Source organism: Dipteris shenzhenensis, chromosome 15 (assembly GCF_047967505.1).
Source record: "Dipteris shenzhenensis isolate YYH24624 ecotype China chromosome 15, Dip_SZ_1.0, whole genome shotgun sequence".
Lineage (NCBI taxonomy): Eukaryota > Viridiplantae > Streptophyta > Polypodiopsida > Gleicheniales > Dipteridaceae > Dipteris > Dipteris shenzhenensis.
This window is the reverse complement of record NC_141610.1, coordinates 29,826,372-29,851,603: the sequence shown is the minus strand read 5'-3', so window position 1 is coordinate 29,851,603 and position 25,232 is coordinate 29,826,372. Positions and strand designations below refer to the sequence as shown.

At 45.5% G+C, this 25,232-nt stretch overlaps 1 protein-coding gene across 3 annotated transcripts; it reads left to right on the top strand.

Annotated features, from left to right (window-relative positions):
• The first annotated feature begins 2,726 nt into the window (after positions 1 to 2,726).
• LOC147893661 (uncharacterized) lies at positions 2,727 to 22,575 on the top strand. Of its 3 annotated transcripts, none has more exons than XM_087386073.1 (2): positions 2,727 to 4,944; positions 22,048 to 22,575. In XM_087386073.1, the coding sequence occupies exon 1, from the start codon at positions 2,880 to 2,882 to the stop codon at positions 4,806 to 4,808; it is 1,929 nt and encodes a 642-aa protein (XP_087242199.1). In that variant the 5' UTR covers positions 2,727 to 2,879; the 3' UTR covers positions 4,809 to 4,944; positions 22,048 to 22,575. The 3 variants fall into 3 exon arrangements, with proteins under 3 accessions (XP_087242199.1, XP_087242200.1, XP_087242198.1); XM_087386074.1 differs by lacking the exon at positions 22,048 to 22,575 and adding an exon at positions 21,827 to 21,987; XM_087386072.1 differs by lacking the exon at positions 22,048 to 22,575 and adding an exon at positions 19,694 to 19,997.
• Positions 22,576 to 25,232: the final 2,657 nt, after the last annotated feature.

Below are 25,232 nucleotides of genomic sequence, written 5' to 3'. Positions count from 1 at the left end.
GTTACGAGCGACGCATCTTCCAATTGAATTACGAATTACGAAGGCTTGGGAAGGCTCTATCGACGGTTCTCGGGGTGATCCACATTGATGTAATGAGGGAGACGGACCTACCACGGTAACGAAACGACCCAGATAATCAACCCGCTTTCCAAGCGAATTCTCGCGGAGTCATTGAAATTGTCATCCTCTTGTTGATGGGTCCCAGAAAAACCTTGAACTACACGACCTCATTTGGATGAGGAAGAGAAACGGGATTTAGAGCATGCAAGGAGGAGGGAGGCGAGTGAATGAAAGATCTTGGGAACGCTCTATCGACGGTTCTCGGGGTGATCCACATTGATGTAACGAGGGAGACGGACCTACCACGATAACGAAACGACCCAGATAATCAACCCGCTTTCCAAGCGAATTCTCGCGGAGTCATTGAAATTGTCATCCTCTTGTTGATGGGTCCCAGAAAAACCTTGAACTACACGACCTCGTTTGGATGAGGAAGAGAAACGGGATTTAGAGCATGCAAGGAGGAGGGAGGCGAGTGAATGAAGGATTCCTAAGAGAAGGGAGGCGACCAAGGTAGCAATAAGAGGGATGATCTGAGTGGACAGTTTCACCTATATTTATAGGTTTTGCCTTGGCTTTTTACGCAGTTGGCTTTTTACGCAGCTTTTCAAAAGCTTTCAAAGCTTTTGGGCTTGACCTCGTTTGGATGAGGAAGAGAAACGGGATTTAGAGCATGCAGGGAGGAGGGAGGCAAGTGAATGAAAGATTCCTAAGAGAAGGGAGGCGACCAAGGTAGCAATAAGAGGGATGATCTGAGTGGACAGTTTCACCTATATTTATAGGTTTTGCCTTGGCTTTTTACGCAGTTGGCTTTTTACGCAGCTTTTCAAAAGCTTTCAAAGCTTTTGGTAGCTTTTGGTTGTGCAGCTTTTCAAAAGCTTTCAAAGCTTTTGGGCTTTTAGAAGAGGGATGATCTGAGTGGACAGTTTCACCTATCAGAAGAGGGATGATATGAGTGGATAGTTTCACCTATATTTATAGGTTTTGCCTTGGCTTTTTACGCAGCTTTTCAAAAGCTTTCAAAGCTTTTGGGCTTGACCTCGTTTGGATGAGGAAGAGAAACGGGATCTAGAGCATGCAGGGAGGAGGGAGGCGAGTGAATGAAAGATTCCTAAGAGAAGGGAGGCGACCAAGGTAGCAATAAGAGGGATGATCTGAGTGGATAGTTTCACCTATATTTATAGGTTTTGCCTTGGCTTTTTACGCAGTTGGCTTTTTACGCAGCTTTTCAAAAGCTTTCAAAGCTTTTGGTAGCTTTTGGTTACGCAGCTTTTCAAAAGCTTTCAAAGCTTTTGGGCTTTCAGAATTTAAAAAATCTAAGGGTGTATATTGTGCCATGTGGAAGCACAGGATTTCAGAATTTGAAAAAACGTCCTAGTGCTGGCCAAGTAAGGAGGCGACCAAGGTAGCAATAAGAGGGATGATTTATGGGTTTTGCCTTGGCTTTTTACGCAGTTGGCTTTTTACGCAGCTTTTCAAAAGCTTTTGGTAGCTTTTGATTACGCAGCTTTTCAAAAGCTTTCAAAGCTTTTGGGCTTTCAGAAGAGGGATGATCTAAGTGGACAGTTTCACCTATCAGAAGAGGGATGATCTGAGTGGACAGTTTCACCTATATTTATATTGGCTTTTTACGTAGTTGGCTTTTTACGCAGCTTTTCAAAAGCTTTCAAAGCTTTTGGGCTTGACCTCGTTTGGATGAGGAAGAGAAATGGGATTTAGAGCATGGAGGGAGGAGGGAGGCGAGTGAATGAAAGATTCCTAAGAGAAGGGAGGTGACCATGGGCTTTCAGAATTTAAAAAATCTAAGGGTGTATATTGTGCCATGTGGAAGCATAGGATTTCAGAATTTGAAAAAACGTCCTAGTGCTGGCCAAGTAAGGAGGCGACCAAGGTAGCAATAAGAGGGATGATCTGAGTGGACAGTTTCACCTATATTTATAGGTTTTGCCTTGGCTTTTTACGCAGTTGGCTTTTTACGCAGCTTTTCAAAAGCTTTTAGTAGCTTTTAGTTACGCAGCTTTTCAAAAGCTTTCAAAGCTTTTGGGCTTTCAGAAAAGATAATCTGAGTGGACAGTTTCACCTATCAGAAGAGGGATGATCTGAGTGGACAGTTTCACCTATATTTATAGGTTTTGCCTTGGCTTTTTACGCAGTTGGCTTTTTACGTAGCTTTTGGGCTTGACCTCGTTTGGATGAGGAAGAGAAATGGGATTTAGAGCATGCAGGGAGGAGGGAGGCGAGTGAATGAAAGATTCCTAAGAGAAGGGAGGCGACCAAGGTAGCAATAAGAGGGATGATCTGAGTGGATATTTTCACCTATATTTATAGGTTTTGCCTTGGCTTTTTACGCAGTTGGCTTTTTACGCAGCTTTTCAAAAGCTTTCAAAGCTTTTGGTAGCTTTTGGTTATGTAGCTTTTCAAAAGCTTTCAAAGCTTTTGGGCTTTCAGAATTTAAAAAATCTAAAGGTGTATATTGTGCCATGTGGAAGCACAGGATTTCAGAATTTGAAAAAACGTCCTAGTGCTGGCCAAGTAATCACGCGTTACCGAGAACCACCACACGACACGAGACAATTCTAATGAGCACGTGAGAGTTAAAAGAGAACGTGTGGCTTGGGGTTTAGGGTTTATCAAGGTTTCTGGGCATGTGCGGTTTTAGCGAACTATTTGCGTCACCCTTCAAGCCTCAAGTTCTAGCTTACAGTGTCTGTGAATGCTTGGGAGGTGGCCTTTATCCTCTTTGCAGATTGCTCTCGAGCTTTAACAATGCCTTGGCTTGTCGATCCTTTTGCTCATACTGTCGGTTCCCCATTTCCGTGATGAGGTTGAAGCATGGCTTTTTTCAGGGCAATTTGATCTTCTTGTCTCAGTCTGCTGAACAGCTTGCGCGTGGGCACATTGCGGCCAATCCAGCTTCAGGTAGCCAATTCATTGCCTCGCCCGCGAAGTTTTTTCACGAGTCCAAACGGATTGTTTTGCTAAGCGATCTCTTGAGGAACGTTGACAGCATATGCCAGGTGCTTGCCGTGGGTAGATGGGGAGTGGACGTGGAACAGGCATTGAAACGGCTTCCATTTCGAATCATTCCGGATCTCGTGAACGAGGTGTTGAAGCGACTGCATGATACAGTGCAAGCTTTGTGCTTTTTCTTCTACGTTGGGCAATTGGATGGCTACAAGCACTCTAATCTGACCTATAACACTGTTGTCAATATTGCTATTCAAGCGGAAGAGTTGGGCTTTGTAGAGCACATTTTAAGTGGTTTGCTGGAAGACGATTGTACTTTAGGTACAGCAACGTGCAATGCTGTGATCAAGTGTTACGGCAAGGCCCACAAGGTCGAGGCGGCATTTGCAATTTTCGCAGAAATGGGTCATCGATTTTGGAAGCCGGACACGCGCACTTATAACGTGCTCTTGAACATCCTCGTCAAAGAAAATTTACTTGAGAGGGTTCCTGTATTTTACGGCGAAATGCTGAAGGCTGGATATCGTCCGGATATTTTCACTTGCAATATTCTGATGCTATATCTATGCAGGTGTCAAAATTTTGAAGAAGGATATAAGTGGTTGGATAAGATGAAACAAACTCCCTGCCTGCCCAACGTCGTCACGTACAGCACTTTCATTGACGGGCTTTGCAAGGCAGGCAAGATGTCACAAGCCTTCGCTTTGCTAGATCGAATGATTGAGGATGACATACCTTCATCTGTTTTTGTGTTCAGCTCCCTCATTGATGGATTATGCAAGCAAGGAAGTTTAAATGAAGCTTGCAAGTTGTTCAAAGACATGGATAGCAAGAAAGTTAAACCTAACATTGTGACATACACAAGCTTAATTGATGGCATGCTTAAAGCAGTGAACACCAATGCGGCTCTTAGTCTTTTGGAACTCATGCAATTTAGAGGCTGTGCTCCTAATGTGTATTTGTATACAGTAAGAATTGATTCTTTATGCAAACATGGACAACTAGATTTAGCCTTTAGTTTGCTAAGACAGATGAACAAAATTGGCTTTGATCCCTGTACAGTTACTTATTGTGCTTTAATTGATGGGTGTCTGAAGGATGGAAATCTTGACGGGGCAGTAGATCTGTTAAATGAGATGTTTGACAAGGGCTGCACACCCAATGCTTATTTGTATTCCTCATTGGTTTATTTTTATGCCAAGACAGGTGAAGATGCTAAAGCTAAGTTGCTTGTCGAGGAAAGTATGGTTCAAGAATCTTCACTTAATATCCGAGTTGTGAATTCTTGGATGAGTGGGCTGTGCAGGGCAGATAGGGTTGATGAAGCTTACAGGCTCTTCATGAACTTAAAAGCAGAGGGTTTCGCACCCAATACTATCACCTACAACATTTTGATCACTGGTTTCTGTAAGTCGAAGAGAATGAGATATGCCTGGATGATGTTTGAGGGGATGATAGACCAGGGTTGCAATCCAGATCTCGGTTCTTACACAAACCTTGTGAAGGGTTTTTGCAAGATTGGTGATGTATCTGATGCGTGTGAATTGTTGCTGGAGTCATTTAGGAAAGGATTTGTTCATTTTTTTCGCTGGCACGTCTCAACAATCCTAGATATAATTCAACTGGGCAAAATTCATCATATGAAGCACTTTTTGCAGTTACTAAGCTCCAACTGTGCCTATGGTTCAAAAGCAGATCAGGTACTAGTTAGTCAGTTGTTGGAAGCTATGGATAGTGACTCAGCTTGTGATGCCATAGCTGAATGGAAGAAAATTGCTTAGGCAATAGGCCACGACACTTTCAGTGCATGCTCAGTCTGCAGTTCTGTGTCGAATCCCGTTATGGTTCTTTGCAAAATTTTAATGACAGCCAGACGATCGGTCATGAGTGAGAACAAGAATTATATCACATACAAAGGTATCAACCACATTAGACTCCATTGACCCCCTTCTTTTATTATTTAGGGTTGCCTTTAGAATTGTCTTTACATCTGCTTTGTCTTTAGGTCTTAACGTAATAATATTGGGTTTTCAGTTATGTTTTCCATTTGATACCAGAGTTGCAACAGGCTTCTCCTTCTTCTCCTGGACTGGATGTTTTCCATTTGATACCAGAGTTGCAACAGGCTTCTCCTTCTTCTCCTGGACTGGTCCATATTTACTCTATAGATTCGGTAATTTATGCTTGAAAGTCTCTTCACAGTTAGGCTGGCCATCCACTAATCGTACTAGGGGATCATAGAAGCCCTGTGATAGGTGAATCTTTATGGACAATCCTCTAATCGGGAAGGGATGCCATGCCCTATGATGGGGAGCTTGATGAGGATGTAAATACACTTATGTGTCAGTCTTATTCAGCCCAAGTTCATAGTGCCGTGAGGAGATTGAGAGAGGCAGTCTCTTATTTGACATCATGAAGTTTGGGATTCTGAGGGGATCATATTGTGAGCCAAGAAGCATAATTGGTCCAACCCTCTTCATGGGGAGATAGAGACTTGGAGCAACTTAGCTCACTGGTCGGAGGGGCATCTCAAGGGTTTACTACATATGTGAGGGGTGGGACCACGGATAGATGAGATAGAGGTAGCCATCCTAGAGGGCTTGAGGGAGAGACACAGGTGTTAAGACTCTAGGGGCATAACGTCGAAGACCCCTAGAACCATGTCAGACATGGCAGTTTTAAAAGAATTGGAGTCTTGTCTTCAGTTTGCTACTTTGCCTATCATTGATGAGACGTTGCTCTATGGGCCCTCGCCAATCTTCTTTACCTTCCAGTTAGAGCCTTGGATTTCAGGGACAGTTAGGTTGATCACTTACTTGACTTGCTGTACTGGCAGATAATCATAGGTTTAGCAAGGCTTGACCCTTGCCTAGCTAGAAATGGGTACACATAGTGCTGGCGTTGGCTGTGGGAGGGCCAACCTCTCAGGGAGGTGCAGTAGGTATTGCGAGACTACCTTTCCTCAAGTAGACACTCGTTACTCATGATGGTGTGAACTGAAACCAGCCTTAAGGCATAGAAGAGGGCGGTATAAACAACTAACTAACCAAAGCCTTCACACTAGAATATTCAGCAAGTAATTCGAACACAGATTGGGGGAGCTAGAGTGCTCCTACTCAATAGCAAGGACACAGATTGGCCCCAAAGACTTGGCACCCCTTTCGTTATTTCTTTATTAATTGGAGAGTCCAGCAAATAGATTAAACAATGAACTCACTCTCAATAGGCATCAGTTTTCCAAACATTAGCCGTGCCGGGCCCTGCTCTTAAATCCCAATGACAATAGGCATCCATTTCAGTGCAAACACCTGCATAAAACATGGGAGTTGTTGCTAGCAGCCCATACAGGGTCACACAACTCCCCAAACTGGCACAAGTGTCCACTGACTCACTGGATCACCCAAGCAATGGGTGATAGCATAGTCAGCCTGCCCACAATCCTTGGGAGCATGAACTTACTTTGTAAGCATTCTGTGTGTATCTCCCTATCAAGTAAATGTCATGTGCACGGATTGGTATCTGACGTGTATTGGGTACACAAGACTAGCTCAGGTAGCCTAGGGAGACTTAGGGCTAGGCAGGCTTGATTCTTGGGTTGAGTGGCAAGGGCACGAACCAGTTAGGGGTCTTTGCTATTTTTGGCGCATTGGGCCCAAGTCTATATAAGGGGCCAGGGGTTCAGCTCTCGGAGAACCGATGGGAGCATGTCTTGTCCCCAGGTGCTAGGTCTGATCCTAGATTGAGTCGCGGACGCGTGCTTGCATCATAGCATAGCCAAAGGACGAATAGCAGATCCCAGGCGTCTAGGCGCCACGTGTTGGTATGGGACACCAGGCTGGTTAGTATTTGGTTGGGAGTTCGTGCCAGTAGCTCAGCTCATGACTCGGAGGGGACATCTCCTGATTCGGGATCGCATCCCGTAGATGTCATGGTTGGGTGGTGTGTTCTTGTGTTTGCTTGCAGATCAGAGGTTTCAGGAGTGCTAGGGTCATGTCAGTTGGTATCAGAGCCAGCTCTTGAGGTAGGAATCTCTGTTATGAGAAATCTTGGACGTGATTCTCTCCAGGTATGCCTCAATTTCGAAATTCATGTTCATGCCCTGCAAGTGTCACACAAGATTTTGTCATACGGTGTGACCCCTTTGTGAGCCCTTGTCCAAGGACAGTCAAGCACAAGCTACGTAGGTCAGTCTCTCAGGCTTAGGTCAAGTTAGTAAGTCAGTTCTTGTTCACGTACCCAATGGAGGACAGTAGGTTAAGTGTTTCCATCTTATAGTTTAGGTCTTACCCTAGGTTAGGAGTCCCTTTAGGGTCCCCAAATGCTGGACAGGTAAGCAGGGAAGGCAGCCTGCAAAGGCTACCCAAAAATTCCCCTGGCAAATGAGCCAGGGAAGGCTTTTTATAGGCTGGTTGTAGGCCAACCAGTCTGTAAAACAGACCGACTCAGTTGGCTGTTTACAGACTGAGTTGGCTCAGTCCAGCCCTATAAAAGGGCCCCTTGGTTGCCCTGTTTTCTCATTCAGTGCTCCAGCCTTCAGCTCTCCTACAAGCTCCACTCCAGCCTCCTTGTGCAGCCCAGAGATCCTCAGTTCTGGCCCTGCTCTAGCCTCAGTCCCTTGGCCATCAGTTCAGCCTGATCTGAAGGTGTCCATGCAGCACAACAGTCGGAGATTTGGACCAGCAAACGGAGAGAGGGTTGGACACTGTTTCCTCAGCTTTCTCAGCTCTCTTTTACAGTTTACACAGCTCACTCTCAACTCTATATTTCAGTCATCTCTCAGCTCTCTCATAGGGTCTATCACTTCTAGTTTTCACTCTCTCACTCACGCAGTAACCCTGCATTCCGGTAGACAGCACAAGCCTCTCCCTTGCCTTGCAGAAGCGTCCTACATCGTCAGTGTGGACAGCATCAAGGTCTCGGTACTGGTCGGCGTTGCCTCTCAGGTCTTTGGGTCTGCTATACGTGTGCACAGTGAGCTCTTCAAAAGTGCGTTCCGTGCTCTCTTGAAGAGTGCTCTTTGTATTTCTTAGTTCTCCAAGTATAAAGCCAATTCTCCCCTGATTGGGGGAGGGGGCCCTCAGTGGGTGCAGGGACCCAATCAGTTGTCAACTCTATTCTCTCTACCCTCATCTCCTTTCTCTCTCTATGGTAAACAACGCTTATTCCTCGCTAAAGGGTTAAAGGTCTTGATGTGAATTACACAATTAGATAACCGTTGCATGTTACACCAAGTGCTTGTTGGTTCATCGCTTAAGGGTTGTGGTTACTTGGATTGGGAAAGAAGGAAGGAGTGAGAGAGAGAGGGGTGAATTTGAAGGAAGCAGGGTGGAGTGGAAGAGACGCTGAGAGAAAGGTCGGTTGGTAGGGAAGAGCTTTGGAGTGGATCGCTAGTTCTAGAGGATGGTGCAAGGGAGGAGGGTGGAGTGAGATGCTAGAGGGAAAGCCAGGAGCTAGGACGGGATGGAAGGTTGCGTGCATCCTTCGGGATGAGCACTAGGGAACGGGTGTTGATGGCGGAAGCAGGAAGAGGTGCGTAGCAGATGCCAGTCTCTTGAGACTGGTTTAGACGCAATTCAGGCTGGGAAAGCTAAAAAAAGCAAAGGCCCTACTAAAAGTAGGAGTGTGCTTTTTAGGCGTGCAGGCTACTATAAGCCTTGGATTATGGCGCTCTTGTCTTAACTGCCATCTCTCATGCTCCAGCTCGAAGCCCCATGAGTGCGCGCAGCTAGCTTTTCACCCGCCATCTCCGAGTAGAACCGGTCAGCTTGAGCTGGTTTGCTGCTGCAGTTGTTAGTACAGAATAGCCCCCCTCTCATCGCCTTTCAGTTCGTCAGCCCGCTACTCCTGTGCTTCACCGTTTCTCCCTCTTGACGTAATCCCGTGGCAATTCGTTGCTTGCTGCCTGCTCTTGGATTCGGTCTCCGCTGCTCTACTCGTTTCCTCACGATTCCCTTTCCTTTCCCTTTGGCCTGCAGAGCTTCCCTTACTCCATGTTCTTCATGGCTGATTCAGTAGACCCGAGGCTTGCTATGGGTGATCAAGATATGAATTACCATGCAAATGATGACCAGGGCCTCTTCGATGATTTGATTACGAAGACTGCCTTCAGTGAATTCACCACCACTCTCGATGAAATGTTCGAGTGAGTTAATGCGAATCAAACGGGGTCGACACAGCAACTCTAAGGGATTCAGACTTCACTCTCACTTTTGATTAGCACTGTTCAGGCGCTCACGCATGTGGATGCTTTGGCTTAATGTTAGGTCCGAATATCACTCTAGATCCTTATTCCAAGGAGGTGGTTGACACTTGGTTGCACAAGTGGCAAGTACACTTCCAGTTTCACCCTTACCCAGATGAAAAGAAAATGCAGCGTGCAGCAGGGTATATGTCAGGGAAGGCTTTATTGTGGAGAAAGGAACTCCGACCCAAGCTTGCAACATGGATAGAATTCGAAGAGGTCTTCAAGAAAGAGTTTCTGAAGGAGAAAGATTACGATATCGTAGGCAAGCTTAAGGCCCTCGATATGTCCAAGCTGAATTTGACTTTTGAGGTTTATCTTCAGAGGTTTCGTGATTTGTAGACCAAAGCTACAAAGATGGATCCAGTTACCTTGTTAGGTTTCTTTGTGAATGGTTTGCTTGACTCGTACAAGCTTCAGATTAAGAACAACAAGTGTGTTATTTTGCAAGAGGCCATGGACTATGCGTGCATCTATGATGATACCATGGCCAGCGCAAAGGGAACCACTATTGCCGACACGAGTGGTACCGGGGAGTCGAAGTCTATAGACAACGCCTCCAAGAAGAACTCGACTCAGACGAAGAATGGTCGTGCCCGTTTCCTACGCACTGTAGAGAAGGGGTAGGGACAGATTTGGAGAAAGGGGGATAGAGGAGCAAAAGGGGGGGAGAGAGAGAGGGGAAGAGGGAGGGAAAAGGGTAGGAGAGAGAAAGAAGTAGGAAAGAGAGGGAGAGATTGAAAGGGAGTAGGGAAAAGAGAGAGAGAGAGAGAGAGAGTGAGTGAGCGTAGGGAGGAAGGAGGAAGGGAGAGGAGATAGGATTAGATGTCACATAAAAAAGGCTAGTAGGAGGTGGATGGAGACTTATATAGTCCCTCCACATTGCCCTCCTAAAGGGCTTCCCCTTCATTACAGCTATCCCTTCCCATAGAATTTTGCCCTCAAATTTTCATATGCGGGCTGTTTAATAGGTGCAGCAAACAGCAAATAATAATCAGCCAGGTAGGAGATGGGGGTTGTCCTGGACAATGCTCTCTTGCTGCCATGAGTTCTCATCCTCAGGGAGTCCTTGCCACTTGATAAGATACTTGGTGTAGACTTTGTTTCGGAGTACGTGATCCCTGAAACCCATGATGCGCTCGGGAACGGAGTATGTGGCCCTCCTCATCCATAGGTGGTAGCTTAGGAAGGTCTTGGGCATGCTGTCCGACATGTGGCTTCAGCAAGGACACATGGAAAACATTATGAATCCTGGAGGTCTTGGGTAGCTTCAACTTATATGCCACCTCACCAACTTTGCAGATGATCCTGTAGGGACCATAATACCTGTGATCAAGCTTCGTGTTGGTGTTACCCTTCAGCGAGGCAGCATGGTTCTTATGGAGGCGTAAGTGCACATAATCGCCTTCTTCAAAAGATAGATACCTCCTGCGTTCATCCGCATACTTCTTCTGCTTGGCTTGGGCATCCTGCATATTCTTTTTAGCCAATTGCAGAAGGGCATCCATACTCTCCAAGTCATTTCTTGCTTGCTGATTTTTCACAGCCATGTCTGCAACTAAAGATGGCATACCCACTGTGCATCCATACATAGCGTCGAACGGGCTCATGCCAATAGAGATGTGCTTGGTATTGTTGTAACAAAATTCAGCAAGTGCGAACCACTTATCCCAAGACTTCTGTGTGTCATGACAGAAATGCCTCAAATACTCCTCCAGCCATTTGTTCACCCTTTTTGACTGTCCATCCGTCTCAGGGTGGTAAGTAGTGCTAGGTGTAAGAGAAGTACCCACTGCTATAAATAATTCCTGCCAAAAGTGGCAATCTCTTTGTCGGTGACAATCTCCTGAGGGAAACCATGATGCTTAAAAACATGCTCGATGAACTGCCAAGCAACTTGTGATGCTGAATAACGGGTCTTAGTGGGTATGAAATGGGCCTGCTTTGTCATTCTGTCAACCACCACAAAAATGCTTCCCATCCCCACTCTGTGGAACGAAACCCTGTGATGAAATCCATAGCAATGTGAGTCCATTTGCCTTCTGGAAAAGGTAATGGTTGCAAGAGACCCGTAGGTAACCGGCTGTCCACTTTATTTTGCTGGCAGGGCAAACATTCACTGACAAATTTAACTACATCCTACCACAAGCCATCCCAGATAAAGCTCTGTTTGACCTTTTCATATGTCTTAGTAATACCCGCATGTCCTGCCATAGGAGATGAGTGCATTTCCTGTAAGACCAGCAGTCGGTACTTTGAATCTGGCACCAAATAAATTCTGTCCTTGCACAACAGCCCATTATGCAGCTTAAATTCAGCATGCCCCTGGCTCGATGGCCTTAGAATAACTCCACAAATATGAAAGCTGCCTTAGAATAACCCCACAAATATGGAAGCTGCCTTAGAATCCTGCATGTATTCTTATTGAATACCATGAATCTACTCCTAGTAGATGGTAGAAATGGCAGACGAACCGCAAGCCCACATACGGGATAAGGCATCTGCAACCACGTTTTCTTTCCCTTTCCTGTACTCGACGTCAAAATCATAAGACTGAACCTTAGCCCGTGTTCGTGTCTTAGCACAGCCCCTAATCCTTTGCCACTAGCATCTGCCTCCACAATGAAAGTACGTGAAAAATCAGGGCATACCAACACAGGAGCATGAGTGAGGGCGAATTTCAGGTCTTCAAAGCTGCGCTGTGCATCTGTAGACCACATAAAGCATCCTTCTTCAAAAGGTCTGTTAGAGGGGCTGGCCTCTTGGCAAACTTGCGAATAAAGCACCTGTAGAAGGAGGCAAGACCTAGGAATCCCCTCAACTGAGTAGGGTTGTGTGGCTGCGGCCAATTCTCAATGCATTTCACCTTTGCAGGATCCACTCGAATGCCATCCTTGCTCACGATGTGACCAAGATACTGAATCTCTTGTGCCATAAAAGTGCATTTGCTGGCTTTAGCAAAGCTGATGCAACCTTAAAATTTCCAGCACTTGCTTGACTGTCTGATGTGCTCCTGCTTATCCTTGCTGTAAATGAGGATGTCATCAAAAAATACCAGCACATATTTGAAAAGGAGAGGCCGCAAAATCTTGTTCATAAGTGCCTGGAAAGTAGTTCGTGTGTTGGTCAATCCAAAAGGCATCACCTTGAACTCATTCAGTCCCCCCTCTGTGCGAAAGGCTGTCTTGTGCTCATCCCCAGCTTTCATTCTAGTTTGATGATAGCCGGACCTCAAATCAATCTTAGTGAAAAACTGAGTACCCTTGAGTTCATCCAACAGGTCATCTATCCTGGGAATTGGAAACCTGTTTTTGATGGTGACTTTATTCAAGTCTCTATAGTCAATGCACATACAGTAAGAACCATCCTTCTTTTTCACTAGGAGTACAGGGGATGCAAAAGGAGAAGTGCTATGAGTGATAAAACTCTTCTAAAGTAAGTCCCTCACTTGAATTGTCACTTCTATCTTAGAGAGTCGGTATGGGGCCTTATGGATTGGCGTACTGCCAGGTTCTAGGACTATGGCATGATCTACATCTCTTCTCGGAGGCAACTGTGATGGCAAATCAGCAAACACATCTGCAAACTCTACAATCATCAACATGGGGAGCCACCCTCTTTAGTTACTGACACATTTAATGCATATATGATCCTTGTGGACAAAGCTGAGTGTTAAGGCATTGAAATCCATCCGGATTTTTCCCAGTGATTGCAACCAATCACAGCACAGCCCAAGACAACATCTATTGGGCCCATGTCAATTGCCAAGAGATCACCTACAAAAGTATAGTCATCAGAGAACTTAATCCTCGCATCTTGGCAACAAGATCTACTGATCATATGCTGTCCATTGGCCACTTCTACTTTCAGCCCATGGTCTATCTCAGTAGCAATCAGTCCAACCCTCTGTAAGGTCTTGCAGTTAACAAAACTGTGGGTGCTACTGCTGTCCACCAACACATGCACAATCCTGCCATTAATCATCCCTGTTAATATGATAGTATCAGCACTTTTGGCACCCATCAAGGCATGCATGGAAATAGTATAAAGTGTTGGCTGGGCATCCCAATAAACCTCATTCTTGTTCACGGGAGCATTACCACTTGCATCTTCACGTGCATAAAAAGATACCGCATCCTGATGCTCCACAGAAAAGAGTGTTGGCCTAGGGCCTCTCATGCCACCAGTGGGCAGAATCTCATACGAATGCAAAGCATGAGTGTCATGCACAGTAGCACCACCAGGATCAGAAGGAAAGTCGGTGCCCTTCGTGGCTCCAATGTCAGGAGCCTCATCTGCATCATGTGTATCTACCATCTCATCCTGAGACGTATCCAAAGAACCTGGGGCATCAAACAATTCCTCATCATCTGAGAGGTCAATGATCATGTTGAGTTTGGCAGTACCATTGTTGCGCATCTTGCACACATTCCTGTGCTCAGGAGTCCATTTCTCGCCACATTTAAAACATAAGTTGGCCTTCTTTCTGCTGTCCATTATTGCCCGTGTGTGCTGTTTTATGTCAGCCTGATCATTTCAAGCAGTAGGCTTGCCTCCAGGCTTGGCATCAGGATACCTGTAAGGCCTAGTATACGGCATCTTACTACCCGAGACAGTAGGAAAGCGAGGAAATGGTGCTGCTGCAAATTTCTTGTCAGTCCACTCAACAAACTTAGGCTTCGACTCAGTGTCATACCCCATAGCATGCGAGCTGCCCATGGCATTTTTGTGCTTGCTAGCATATTTAGGCTCGAATGCTTCTGCAAGCTGAGCTGCCCTCTCAATTGTTGTTATGTGCCTTCACATTTGCAGCAAGAGAAGAACTTAACCCATGGACGAAACACATCAGCTTTCCCTTTTCAGATACGTCCTACACAAACAGGGAAAGCCTCCAAAAGCGTTGCAAGTACTCTTGGACCGTACCGGTCTGTGACAAGGCATAAAATTCAGCGAAGTATTGATCCAATACACGTGGAGATACAAATGTAGTGACCATCAATTTTTTGAAACCGCTCCAAGTGTTTGGTTTCTGAGGCGAATCCCTCATGTATCGCCACCATGTGTGGGCATAGTCCTGCATATGCATACCTGCAAAAATGATGCACTCCTCCTCAGACTTGGGGTAGAAGCGAAAATAGTCTTCTAGCTTCGTGAGCCACTTCTCCAACTCATTGGGAGTGCGAGTGTCCCCTTAAAACTTATGCATTGTGAGTTTGTCCTTCATCTCCTTAGCTGCATAATTGTTGTGTGTGTAACCTCCAAAAGTGTGGGCATCATCACGCTTGAGGTTCACATAATCGGAGAAGGGCATTTGAAGTTGATGGCCTCAGGTAGGGCCCTGTATGAACGCAAAGAATCTGCCAACATGTCATCAAAAGTGGCTTGCTGCCCACCACCCCCCCCTTGCTACGTAGAAGCTATTGCCATGTGATGCACTCGTTGCGTCTGGCTATATGTGCTCGTTGGCGGAGCAATAGGTGCATGAACTCTGGGCTGGGTCTCTCTGCCAAATGCATCTCTTCGAAATGATGGCATACCAAAGGGCTGAGAAGAGGACTGACCTCTCTCCCAAGGGTGTGGGCTGCCATATAAATTCAAGCCAACTCCAGGCATACTCGGTGGGATGAAAGGAGGACTAGCCGGATGTACACCAACGGGTCGGCCCAAAGGAGACGGCTCAGCCTGCATAGATGCAGAAAGTGCCTGACATCTTGCAAGAAGGTGCTCTGTGGCACAGAAAATGCATCATCTATGTCCCGATAATCCCCAAGCAGGGGTACATGCAATGGTCCAAAAGACTGATGCTCATAGGCACGACGGGCATCTGCCATAAAACCCCTGCGTGAAGCAGACAAAACATCCTGACTTTCTGAATGGTCCCCTTGCGGGGGTGCGGGCTGCTTACCCTTATTCTGCATAGCAATGGGAGATGTGATTTGCTGTCCCATCTAGACAAGAGCCGTATCCTGCATAGCCATGGATGTGGTAAGCTGCTAGTTGAAATCCTGTCCTATCTGGCAGAAAGCACCCTGGAGCATAGAGGAAAGGGCATCCAGAAACTGCGTCTGCACTGCTTGCACTTCCCGGAATGCAGGAGAGAGAGGCTGAGTGGAAGGAACCTTTGCACCACCAGTGGATGCAACCACTGTGGCAAGCACTTGCTCATACTGAGCAGCCTCATCAGAGTCATGCGATATATCACGAGAAACACGCTTCGGTGCCATGGTGACTGGCCTTGGAGAGAGGAGCTCGAATATAGGCAAGAAGAAATGGATAACCAAAACCCTGCTGTAATGAGCCCTTGAGATAGTGTGTGGAAAACACGAATATGTCGATGGAGAGGCTCAGAAGAAAGGTCGTCGAAGAAGCTTCAAAATGGAGCCAAAATGGCTCCAAACGGGCTCTGAAAGGCCCCTGAAAAGAGGCTGAAAGTAAACTGTGTACCATCTTCTTCTTCTTCTTTTTTTAAATTAAAAAAAATATGTTTTAAAAACTTTTTTTTGGGGTGGGTCCCTAAGTCACCTAGGACAGTTAGTACAGCAATAACCTAAGACTCCTAAGGCAATTAGGAGTGTTGGTTAGTCTAACCTAACCAACTCATGAGGTACTCAATCCTAGTTAGTTTGACCCAACCTAACCAGACCAAACTAATTAAACCTAAACAAGGTAACTTAACCCACTAACTAGCTAGACCTAACCAAACCTAAACTAACCTAACCAACTAGCAAATCCCACTAACCCATTGTAGTCAGGAACCTTAGAGGCTAAGGTTGCTGGACGGCGGCGCACGGGCGTAGACTAGCGCGGAATGGGCAGCGAGGTGTGTAGACGTGCGGCGCACGGGAGCGGACGAGCAGATGGAATGGGAGGGCGTCGAACGGAATGGAAGGACATTGAACGGGTAGGGACTTGCAGCACTTCAAATTTACAGGAAGGCTCACGGCGCGTCCGACGGGCTCACAACGGGGACTTGCAGGAGTGAAAAGCAAGTGGCGGTCTTTCCTCACGCAGCACGACGTTTGGTTGGTTGCTGGAGGCCAAGGTTGCAGGTGGGGTGGGTGACGGCGCACGAGCACAGATTGGCACGAAACGGGTGGCGAGACGACCCTACTACTGTGACGATGATGCTCCTAGTGTTGGACATCCAGGTATACATTGGACTCTGTCTCTTGTGAAACATACCTTTTATTGGCCTAAGATGCGTGCATTTATTGAAAACTATGTGGTATGTTGCCGAGTTTGTTAGGTTACTAAGGTAGAATGCTTAGAAGCGTGGGTTTATTACAGCCATTGTAAATCCCAGGTAATAAATGGGAAAGTATTTCCATGGATTTTATTACCGGTTTGCCTAGAATGCGCAAGGGTCATGACTCCATTTGGGTCATAGTGGACCGTATGACAAAATGGCTAGATTCTTACCTACTAGAACAACCATCTCAGTTGTTCAGCTGGCTCACGAGTTTGTGGACGATTTGTTTAAGCTGTATGGTTTGCCGTCTGACATAGTCAGCGACAAGGAGTCGAAGTTTACAAGTAACTTCTGGACTCTTGTTTTTGAGAAGTTGGAAACTACTCTAAGTATGAGTTCCTCAAATCATGCACAATCTGATGGCAGTACAGAGAAGATCAACCAATTGGTTGAAGATATGCTTCGGGCATATGTTTCTAAGAGACAGTCTTCATGGGAAGATTATCTCCCCATGATCGAATTTGCTTATAACAGTGCAAAGCATTGGAGTATTGGTTACAGTCCTTTTATGCTTATGTACGGGTTTTAACCTAAGTCATGAGTTATGGTTGGGTTCAAGGGAATTCAAAATGATGTTGCAAAAACATTCTTGCAAGAAATGTTGCAGTTTGCCAAGGAGTCTATTAGAAGTGTCCAAGATCGGGATAGATTTTATGCTTATAGACATCGTTCACCCAGAGAGTTCTCTGAAGGAACGATGGTATATTTGCGTACTCCCAAAGAATCCAAGAGCCTAAGTACTGGTTTGGTTTTGAAATTATTCCCTAGATATTGTTGTCCGTTCAAGGTTGTTAAAAGAATTGGACGAGTTGCATATAAACTAGAATTGCCTCCTGATGTATAGTACATCTAGTGTTTCATGTCAGTAGGCTGAAAGAGTTACTGGGTGCGGATGATGATCTTGTTTCTCCTCATGAAATTATAGAAGTTACAGATTTGACTTTTATTCCACACGAACCTAAGAGTATTCTTGAATTTCGTGAAAGATAGATTCGTAATAGAACTATCATGGAATGCAAGATCAAGTTGAAGGATCGTGTTGAGGAGGATGCAACATGGGAGACATTATAGAACCTCCAGAGGACATTCCCGGGTTTTTTAGCAAACTCAGGAGTGAGTTCTTAGAGGAGGGGAAGTATGTCATGTGCACGGATTGGTATCTGACGTGTACTAGGTACACAAGACTAGCTTAGGTAGTTTGGGGAGGCTTAGGGCTAGGCAGGCTTGATTCTTGGGTTGAGTGGCAAGGGCACAAACCAGTTAGGGGTCTTGGAGGTGTTCTCACTCAGCCACGTTGGCAGCAGCCCTTACCAAATGCAATGAATGAGTGCCGTACAGCCCCTACAACCTTGCAATATCTCGCGTCAAAGAGCCCGTACTGCAGCAGTCAGAAGGCTAGTGGTTTACTGCTCTCACCAAGAGTGAGCATTGTGACGAAAATCTGGTAAGCACGAGGAAGTTGGTTCAACAAAATTACCACTAACTGCTGAGTATCCAACTTGTTTTCAATTGTACCCAACTGATCTCGTATCTCCTTGATCCTGGTGATATGTCCCATCATTGGATCTCCATCAGTGAGTCATAGATTGAGGGTTGGGACTGAAGATTCACCACACGGGTCATACTTTGGGTCTCAAATTTGTCTCGAAGGATCTCCCACGCATCTACCACGGTTTTAGCTATCTGGATGAGTGGTATTGCATTGTCCCGTACGGTCATCTCGATGATAACCAGCACTTGTGCATCCTTCTCTTCCCATTCGGACATCTGTAGGCCTTCAGCATCATCATCATCTTTAAAGATCTTCTTCTTCAAAGTAATGGAGCTTGAGAATGCAGGCTTCTCCTAGCCAATCATAATCCTCCATAGTTTGCTTCCTATAACTTGGGTCTTAACCTTGAACTTCCACAACAGACAGTTCTACCCATCAAGCACTTCCCTTCTTGCGAGTCCCAAATTAGGAGAGCAGAGGGGGGATGAACCATTGCGTGACAAGGATGCCACATGGACAGGATTTAGACTACCATGTGGGCAGCATACACACGCGAGGGTGGCTACAGCATGGTGACACAAGGCGGGGCCTGGAATAGGCGCTGCAGGAGAGGCAGGGATGGAGGCCTTGGATGGCCAGCCACCTGGTCAAAGAACTAAGGTGGGCTGTCCTTGGGGCCTGGCAGCAGCTCAAGAGGGCCAGCAAAGGGCCCTTATATAGAGCAGGAGAGGCAGCGGATCTGGAGGTCAGCTGGTTAGGGCTGCTTAGTCGGCTAAACAGCTTGCAAGAGTTGGTGGGGGGGTCGATAACATATCCCCCTACTGGTCGGCCATTTTGGAGGGCCTAGAGCCCTATAAAAAAGGGGGGGCATTTGGCCCCATACCTCATTTGCTGCAGCAGCGCTACATCCAGCAGGTAGGAGCAGCAAAAGATCTTCTTGGGCCTATATCCAGGAGGTAAAGGATGTATAGAGAAGCTGCAGATTAAGTTGAGAAGAGGTCCTCTTCCAGCTGAGTGTTCGGAGAGCAAGGTGGAGGAATCCATCACAGAGAGTCTATATAAACTCAAACGGAGCACACGGGCTCAGAGATCTAGAGGTGCCAGGCATCGTGAAGAAAACCAGCACATAACAGAAGAGAAAAGACCACAATGTTTTGTTGATGAGTGGTTGAAAGGTGACTGGTGGATTAGTCAACCCAAATGGCATTACCTTGAACTCATACAAACGTCTTTCTGTACAAAAGGCCGTGTTGTGCTCATCACCCTCTTTCACCCTGATGATCTGTTGGATGAGTTGAAGGGTGCCTTCAAGAAGATAGATATGAGATCAAGACTATCATCAGATCACCAAAAGGTTCTCCTACTATGAGTTGCTTTATTTCTCATAGCATTTCTCCCTTTGCCTCCCCAATGCTCCTCGTGAAAAAGAAAGATGGCTCATACTGCATGTGCATTGATTACAGAGATTTCGAGAAGGCCACTATAGAAAATAAATTTCATGTTCACAAGGCTATTGTATCTTGTCCAGTTTGTGGATGGACGGAAATATATAGGAGCTACTTTTATATTGTCTTTGAGCATAGTCTATTTGCTAGTTTGCACACACATGAATGGTTGTGAAGTACACACATGGCTATGAAGCTTGATTCCATAGTGAAACACTTCCTTGTGTAATTCTTGGCAGCCCTATGGTGGGATTCATTTTTCCAACATAGCATCAGAGCCTTGACAGAAGTTCTCGGGAAGCAGAGCTTGAAGGCAAGGACCTTGCTGAAGGACGACCTTGATTCATTTGCTCGGAGGAATTACCTTTGGTGTCTGAAGCATTGTACCCAGACTGGCGGCTCAGGTCCAGGTAGGCGCCTGAAGGATTGTACGGTGATGAGCCAAGACATTTTGTGAAAGATTGCAAAAAGAAGAAGGCTGATCAAAAGAAGGGTGCCAGCTTAGAGTCATAGGAGTTAGCTTAGTTAGGAGAGCTTTTCTTAGTGGCAACTTCTAGTGGTGCTGAGATTAGATATGTGGACCCCGGTGTTAGTGTCAGAATGTCAGATAATGAAGATTGGTCAGAAGAAGGGCCAGGATCCTTTGTGAAGGTGATGGACAGTGATGAGTGCGTGGAGTCATCTGGGTGCTTCGCTGGTGTTACTGAAGCAGGGGGGATTCTTCGACAGGACCTGAGGACTCAGGGTCAGACGGTGGCTGTGACAAAGAGGGGACAATAAAACCGAACCACAGTTGGAGATTGACGGTTATAAGTTTTTGGGAATTTATTGTCACCCTGTTGAGGTAGGCTTGTCAGGAGATCTTCGACTCCGGCTCTCTCCCTCAATCTTTGAGCCGGGTCTGGATTCGCTTGATCCCGAAGGGAGGAGATATGCATTAACCTAACAGGAGAAGGAGCTCTATGCAATTATCGATGCGTTGAAAAAAGGAGGCATTATCTCTATGGCTCTAGATGGGGAGGTTCTATTTGACTGAACTGGAGCTCCTGCAAACTGAACAATTCTTGGTCTCTTCTACTCTGCCTTTGGAGCATCCAGATCCCCACCCAAGGAAAGAATTAAGTCATCTGGAGAATCTGCAGGCCATGGATTTATATTTTTTCCAGAAATCCCAACGAACTAGCTGTCACACAGGTTGCACTACTCTTGTAATCTCCCCTTCAATGCTTGCATTTCCACTTCTTTGTGCCTGAAGAGTCAAAGGCCGTATCCACCTCCAGCTTCTCCCATACGCATCCTTCACATGCCCACTTGGAGGAAGCTTGAGCTGCAAAATAATCTGCTGTGATTCTTGAAATTGAAAGGGTGACAAGTTATATGAATAACAACAAGAGTAGAGTGAAACAGAGGTATTAGGCTAGCCATTTCAAAAGGTTTCAATCTCAAGGAAACATTTTTTCCCTGCTACCATGGTCTTCCCTTCCTGTTTCTCACTCCCTGATTGTGGCCTATTTTGAACAGATTGAAGCTTGAAGTTAGATGTGGCCTATGGGGGTCTCTCATGTATGATGTTTGAAGGGGTGTTGTTACTCTTAAAGATCCTCAAGTTAAACGAACTTGGCCTACATGACCACATTTTGGAAAGTGAATCAGCAACTATGTTCTCTTTGCCCACAATCTAGTGCAAATCTCCTTTGTTTGGCACAATCTTAGTTTTGCACAGTAGCAAATCTCCTTTGTTTGGCAGATAGAATGGGCTGACATAAAATAGATGAGAGTTCTGAGGTCTGTTTTGTGCTTGCTGCTTTAGAAAGAAAATATTAAAATGTTCCATTATCTGTTTTGACCCTGGAAAGGCCACTATGATGTTGGCATGCAGGAAAGCTGACTTGTACTGGTCAACTATATATGTTAATTCATCTCCTCATCACCATGCTTACGTTATGGCTGGCTCTCATAAGCTATCACACGAGAACCAGCCGTAACGTAATTTAGGTGACGAGGAGATAAATCAACATATATGTACTGCTGCTTAGGAGCTCCAATATACTTTTCACTTGTATCAGCTTGTAAGGTAAAAGCCTTTGAAAAATCAGGGCGGACAAGGATTGTGGCTGAAGTCTAGGGCATTGTTCAACACTTGGAAGCTCTTTCCTGCCATTGCTGTACCAAAGAAAGCCTCCTTTTTTAGCTGATTAGGAAGGGGTGCTGCAGTATGAGCCTAATGCTTACTGGTCCGCTTGTAAAATGAACACAGCCCAAGAGGACTGCCCCCCCCCCCCAAAACCACTACCACCACCAGACAAATCAAGGAACAGTTCCTCCTTTAAAGTTAATGATTGGACAAATTAACCTTTCTTTTTGTGGGGTAGGTGTCCTGGATATGCATAAGTGGAGTATGAACAGGTCGGAAAGATGAGTTCGAGTTTCTAGGTTTGCAAGAGGACTTCTTGTATCTGACATCAGGATTTGCCATTTAATCAGGTAGTTAGTGAGTTAACCCGAAGCCCCTTGACTTAATTGTGTAAAAGTTTAAGATGTACCCTCTCTTTTCTTTTCCTGATATTACTCAGTGAGGCTTGTTTGTGTACAGCAAGAGCTTATATTCTGCAAAGACTGTTACTATGACAGACTTTGATGGGATTATTCAGCAGGTGCCCAGATCTGCGCAAAGCTAAAGTTTTTGTTGTGGTACATGATGTGAGCTCACCCTGTTGGTGATCTTCTAATTTCAATTATAAGGTGCCAGCTGTATGATTCTTGAAACGTACAATGTCCCACATCCTCAAGATCGGTATGTCCATTTTGAAAAATCAATGGCATCCTCCCAATCCCAGAATGCCGTCTTCAAGATCTGCTCCTTTTCTCATGAACAAGTGCCTCCTTGTCCAATAAGAGAGCTATCTCTTGTGTATCAATTGTGCATATCTTTGTATTGTCACTTCTCTGGAAGCTCCTGAACCTGCTGTTGTATGCAACTCTTTGTAACCCAAAATTGTTGGACTGGTTTGTGCATTGTCAATGATGATGCTGGGAGCGTTTTTTCCGTGTGTTCCTTTGGTGACTCCTGGCCAAAAACCGTCATACAGCATCTATGGTCATTCTGACATCATAATGTAAAATTTCCCCGCGATTTTGGGATTGAGGAAGAGATTGGAAACAGAAATTGTGAAGCATGTCGCATCTAGTATAGATTAATTTGCTAGGGATTTCTTGGGCCTAAAGACGACAGAGAAAAGATTCATTGGAGGGGACTATATCACACTTCACCTTCCATTCATTCTACCTCACTTTTTGATGTGACATGTCAATCCGTTCCCTAATCTATACTTCTTACTCTGTACCTCCCTCTCTCTCTCTCTCTCACTCTCTTCCTCTTCCTCTTCCCGTCCCCATTCTTCCCCCTTCCATAACTTATCTTTTGCTACCTTCTTCCCTTACCTACTAATGCTATTGCCCATTCCTACATTGGTATCAAAGCCGCTTCTTGCCCACCTCCAATATGCGTATGCATCACTCTCGCTCTCTCCTTTGTACCCACGCTTCCACTCTAATATGCGTCTATATTTGCCCTAACCACCATACTAAGCTTGTGGTTAGTCGTCCCAACAAGTCATCAATCGTCGATGAAAAATGCTCCTTGCAACTTGAACGTCACCCAAGCTGTCCCAAATCTTTCCGCTACCAATTTAGGTCAATCGACACTTCAACAATTTGCCAAAAGTTATGACTTTTTAACCATTAGATGGGGTTGGGGTAGGGGGGTCAAGATCATGGTAGGGCTTAGGAAAACAAGTAAACTCTTTGGGTTCCACGGGGATAAGACACCAAAGAGTTCCATGGGGATAAGACACTTGAGAGATGGGAGTGTTAAGTCAGGTGATATGATACTCATATCCTTTCTCTATAGGCAAGTATTTGTGATTCATGCTTGGCCATGTAACGTAATGGCATGCTAATAGTGCAGATCATGAGAGTTATTTAAATGGTGCAAATGATGTGATGGTGTGGCAAGTTGTTCGGCTTTGTGAGTGATGACATGGTATCAAATGCTCAACTCCTAAAAATGAGAGAGATGAATGCCAAAGGCACTTATTTATTCATGTTTAAGAGGACTTCCCTCTTTATTCTTAAGATTATTTTGCTTGCCTTTTTGCCTCCCAACTTTTCCCTTGCCTTGTTACTTACATTCGTACTCCTAATAGAAACTTTAAGAAATACAAATTTAGCAATCTGTGAGGTATTGAAATGAAGGTGTTGTTTATCTGGTAGCTTGCCTCTCAAGGTCTCAGCTCACTACCTAGAGTGGGTAAGTGCCAATAGTTTGTGTATACAACCAACATATATGAAAATGTAGAAGGTGCCGGGCCAAGTCTTGTAGAACCCCTCACGACTTTCCGCTTTTCCTATCCTCACACGTCCTTCCCAAATGATTTGCTAGGTATAGATGATATCATGCCAAATATTGATAAGGGTGGTTGCCAAATATTGATAAGGGTGGATGCCAAATCTTGATGACATGGTGCAAAATTGACGAGAGACCATAAGTTGAGTCTCTTGCCTTCCCATGGTGGCAAGACATCAACAAGCCACCCAAATATGCTAGGTAGTGAAGTTGGCATTTGTCTGCCAAGTGCTATCCTTTGATGAGGGCTCAACATCCATTACTCTGGGGAGAGGCATCAAGGATGTCTTGGCTAATAATCTTCTCATGATCAATGAGGTAGGCTGATCAGCCTCAATGGAGAAGGTATGCCTCCCCTTTGTTAGCCAAGCCACCATCTTCCAAGTGAGAACCCGACAATCTTTTGTATTGTCTAGGACTTAAGAGAGCCCAACCAAATCCCTAAGCCATGGGACAACTGTGTGCTATTATCTCTAGTCACTTCCCAAAGCATCAATGACAAGACCCATGCTTTTACATGTGTACCGGCCAAGGATTGATGGGTAGATCTCCATGGGCTAAAAGCTAGAAAAAGTATGAGGTCCCTCAAACAAAGGCTAGTCCAAAGTTTGGACCAAAATTTGGTGGGATCTGCTACTCCACGTAGTGTCACTCCTTTGGATGGGCTCGAGGATGAGGCCTTCATTTGGAGCTATTGATCCGAGTGGTGTAGGAAAAGAACTCTATCTCCACAGAATTGTTAGAGCTTACGAGGCGGGCAACCCTCCCACAGCCACAAACACCACTAAAAGAACTTTTTGTGAGGATTGGGATCAAGAGCTCCTAATGACCCAACCTCTTGAATCCTCTGCCATGCTAAAGAGGCCATGGCATCATCTTCTTGAGGGTTTGTGTCAAGTGGATCAAACTCTAGCAATGGTTGTCCTCCTTGGCCAATGTTGTAGAAAACTAAGGATCAGTGTGTACGGCTATGAAGAGGACTCGAAGGGGCACTCCTATCCTTGAGAACTGACCAAACCATAAAGGAGGATGCTTTGGATCTAGGCAACCTAAGCCTCTTATGCCATGACATCAAGATGGTCGTGTTGATCACCACGAGCCTGTCAGCACCTCGCAAATGCGGCGCCATTACTTGGAATCTCTCCTGTTGCTGCTCCAAAAGGCACTGTCAAGGAGTGGGAAGGCCCATTGTCCCAATATGCCCAATTGATGTGTGTGCAATGATGGAATATGTGCATGTCCTAATCTCATACTTGACAATTAATTACTCTTTAGGTAATCTCTGTTAGAGAGTAAGATTCAGACTTGTACTCTACCCTATTGTAGGGTGTGTGCTACTGAGCTATTGGTAGGATTTCTTTTATCCTATTTTG

Excerpts from the sequence above, each read along its gene's own strand:
- LOC147893661 (XM_087386073.1), top strand. The coding sequence starts at position 2,880 with ATGAGGTTGAAGCATGGCTTTTTTCAGGGCAATTTGATCTTCTTGTCT.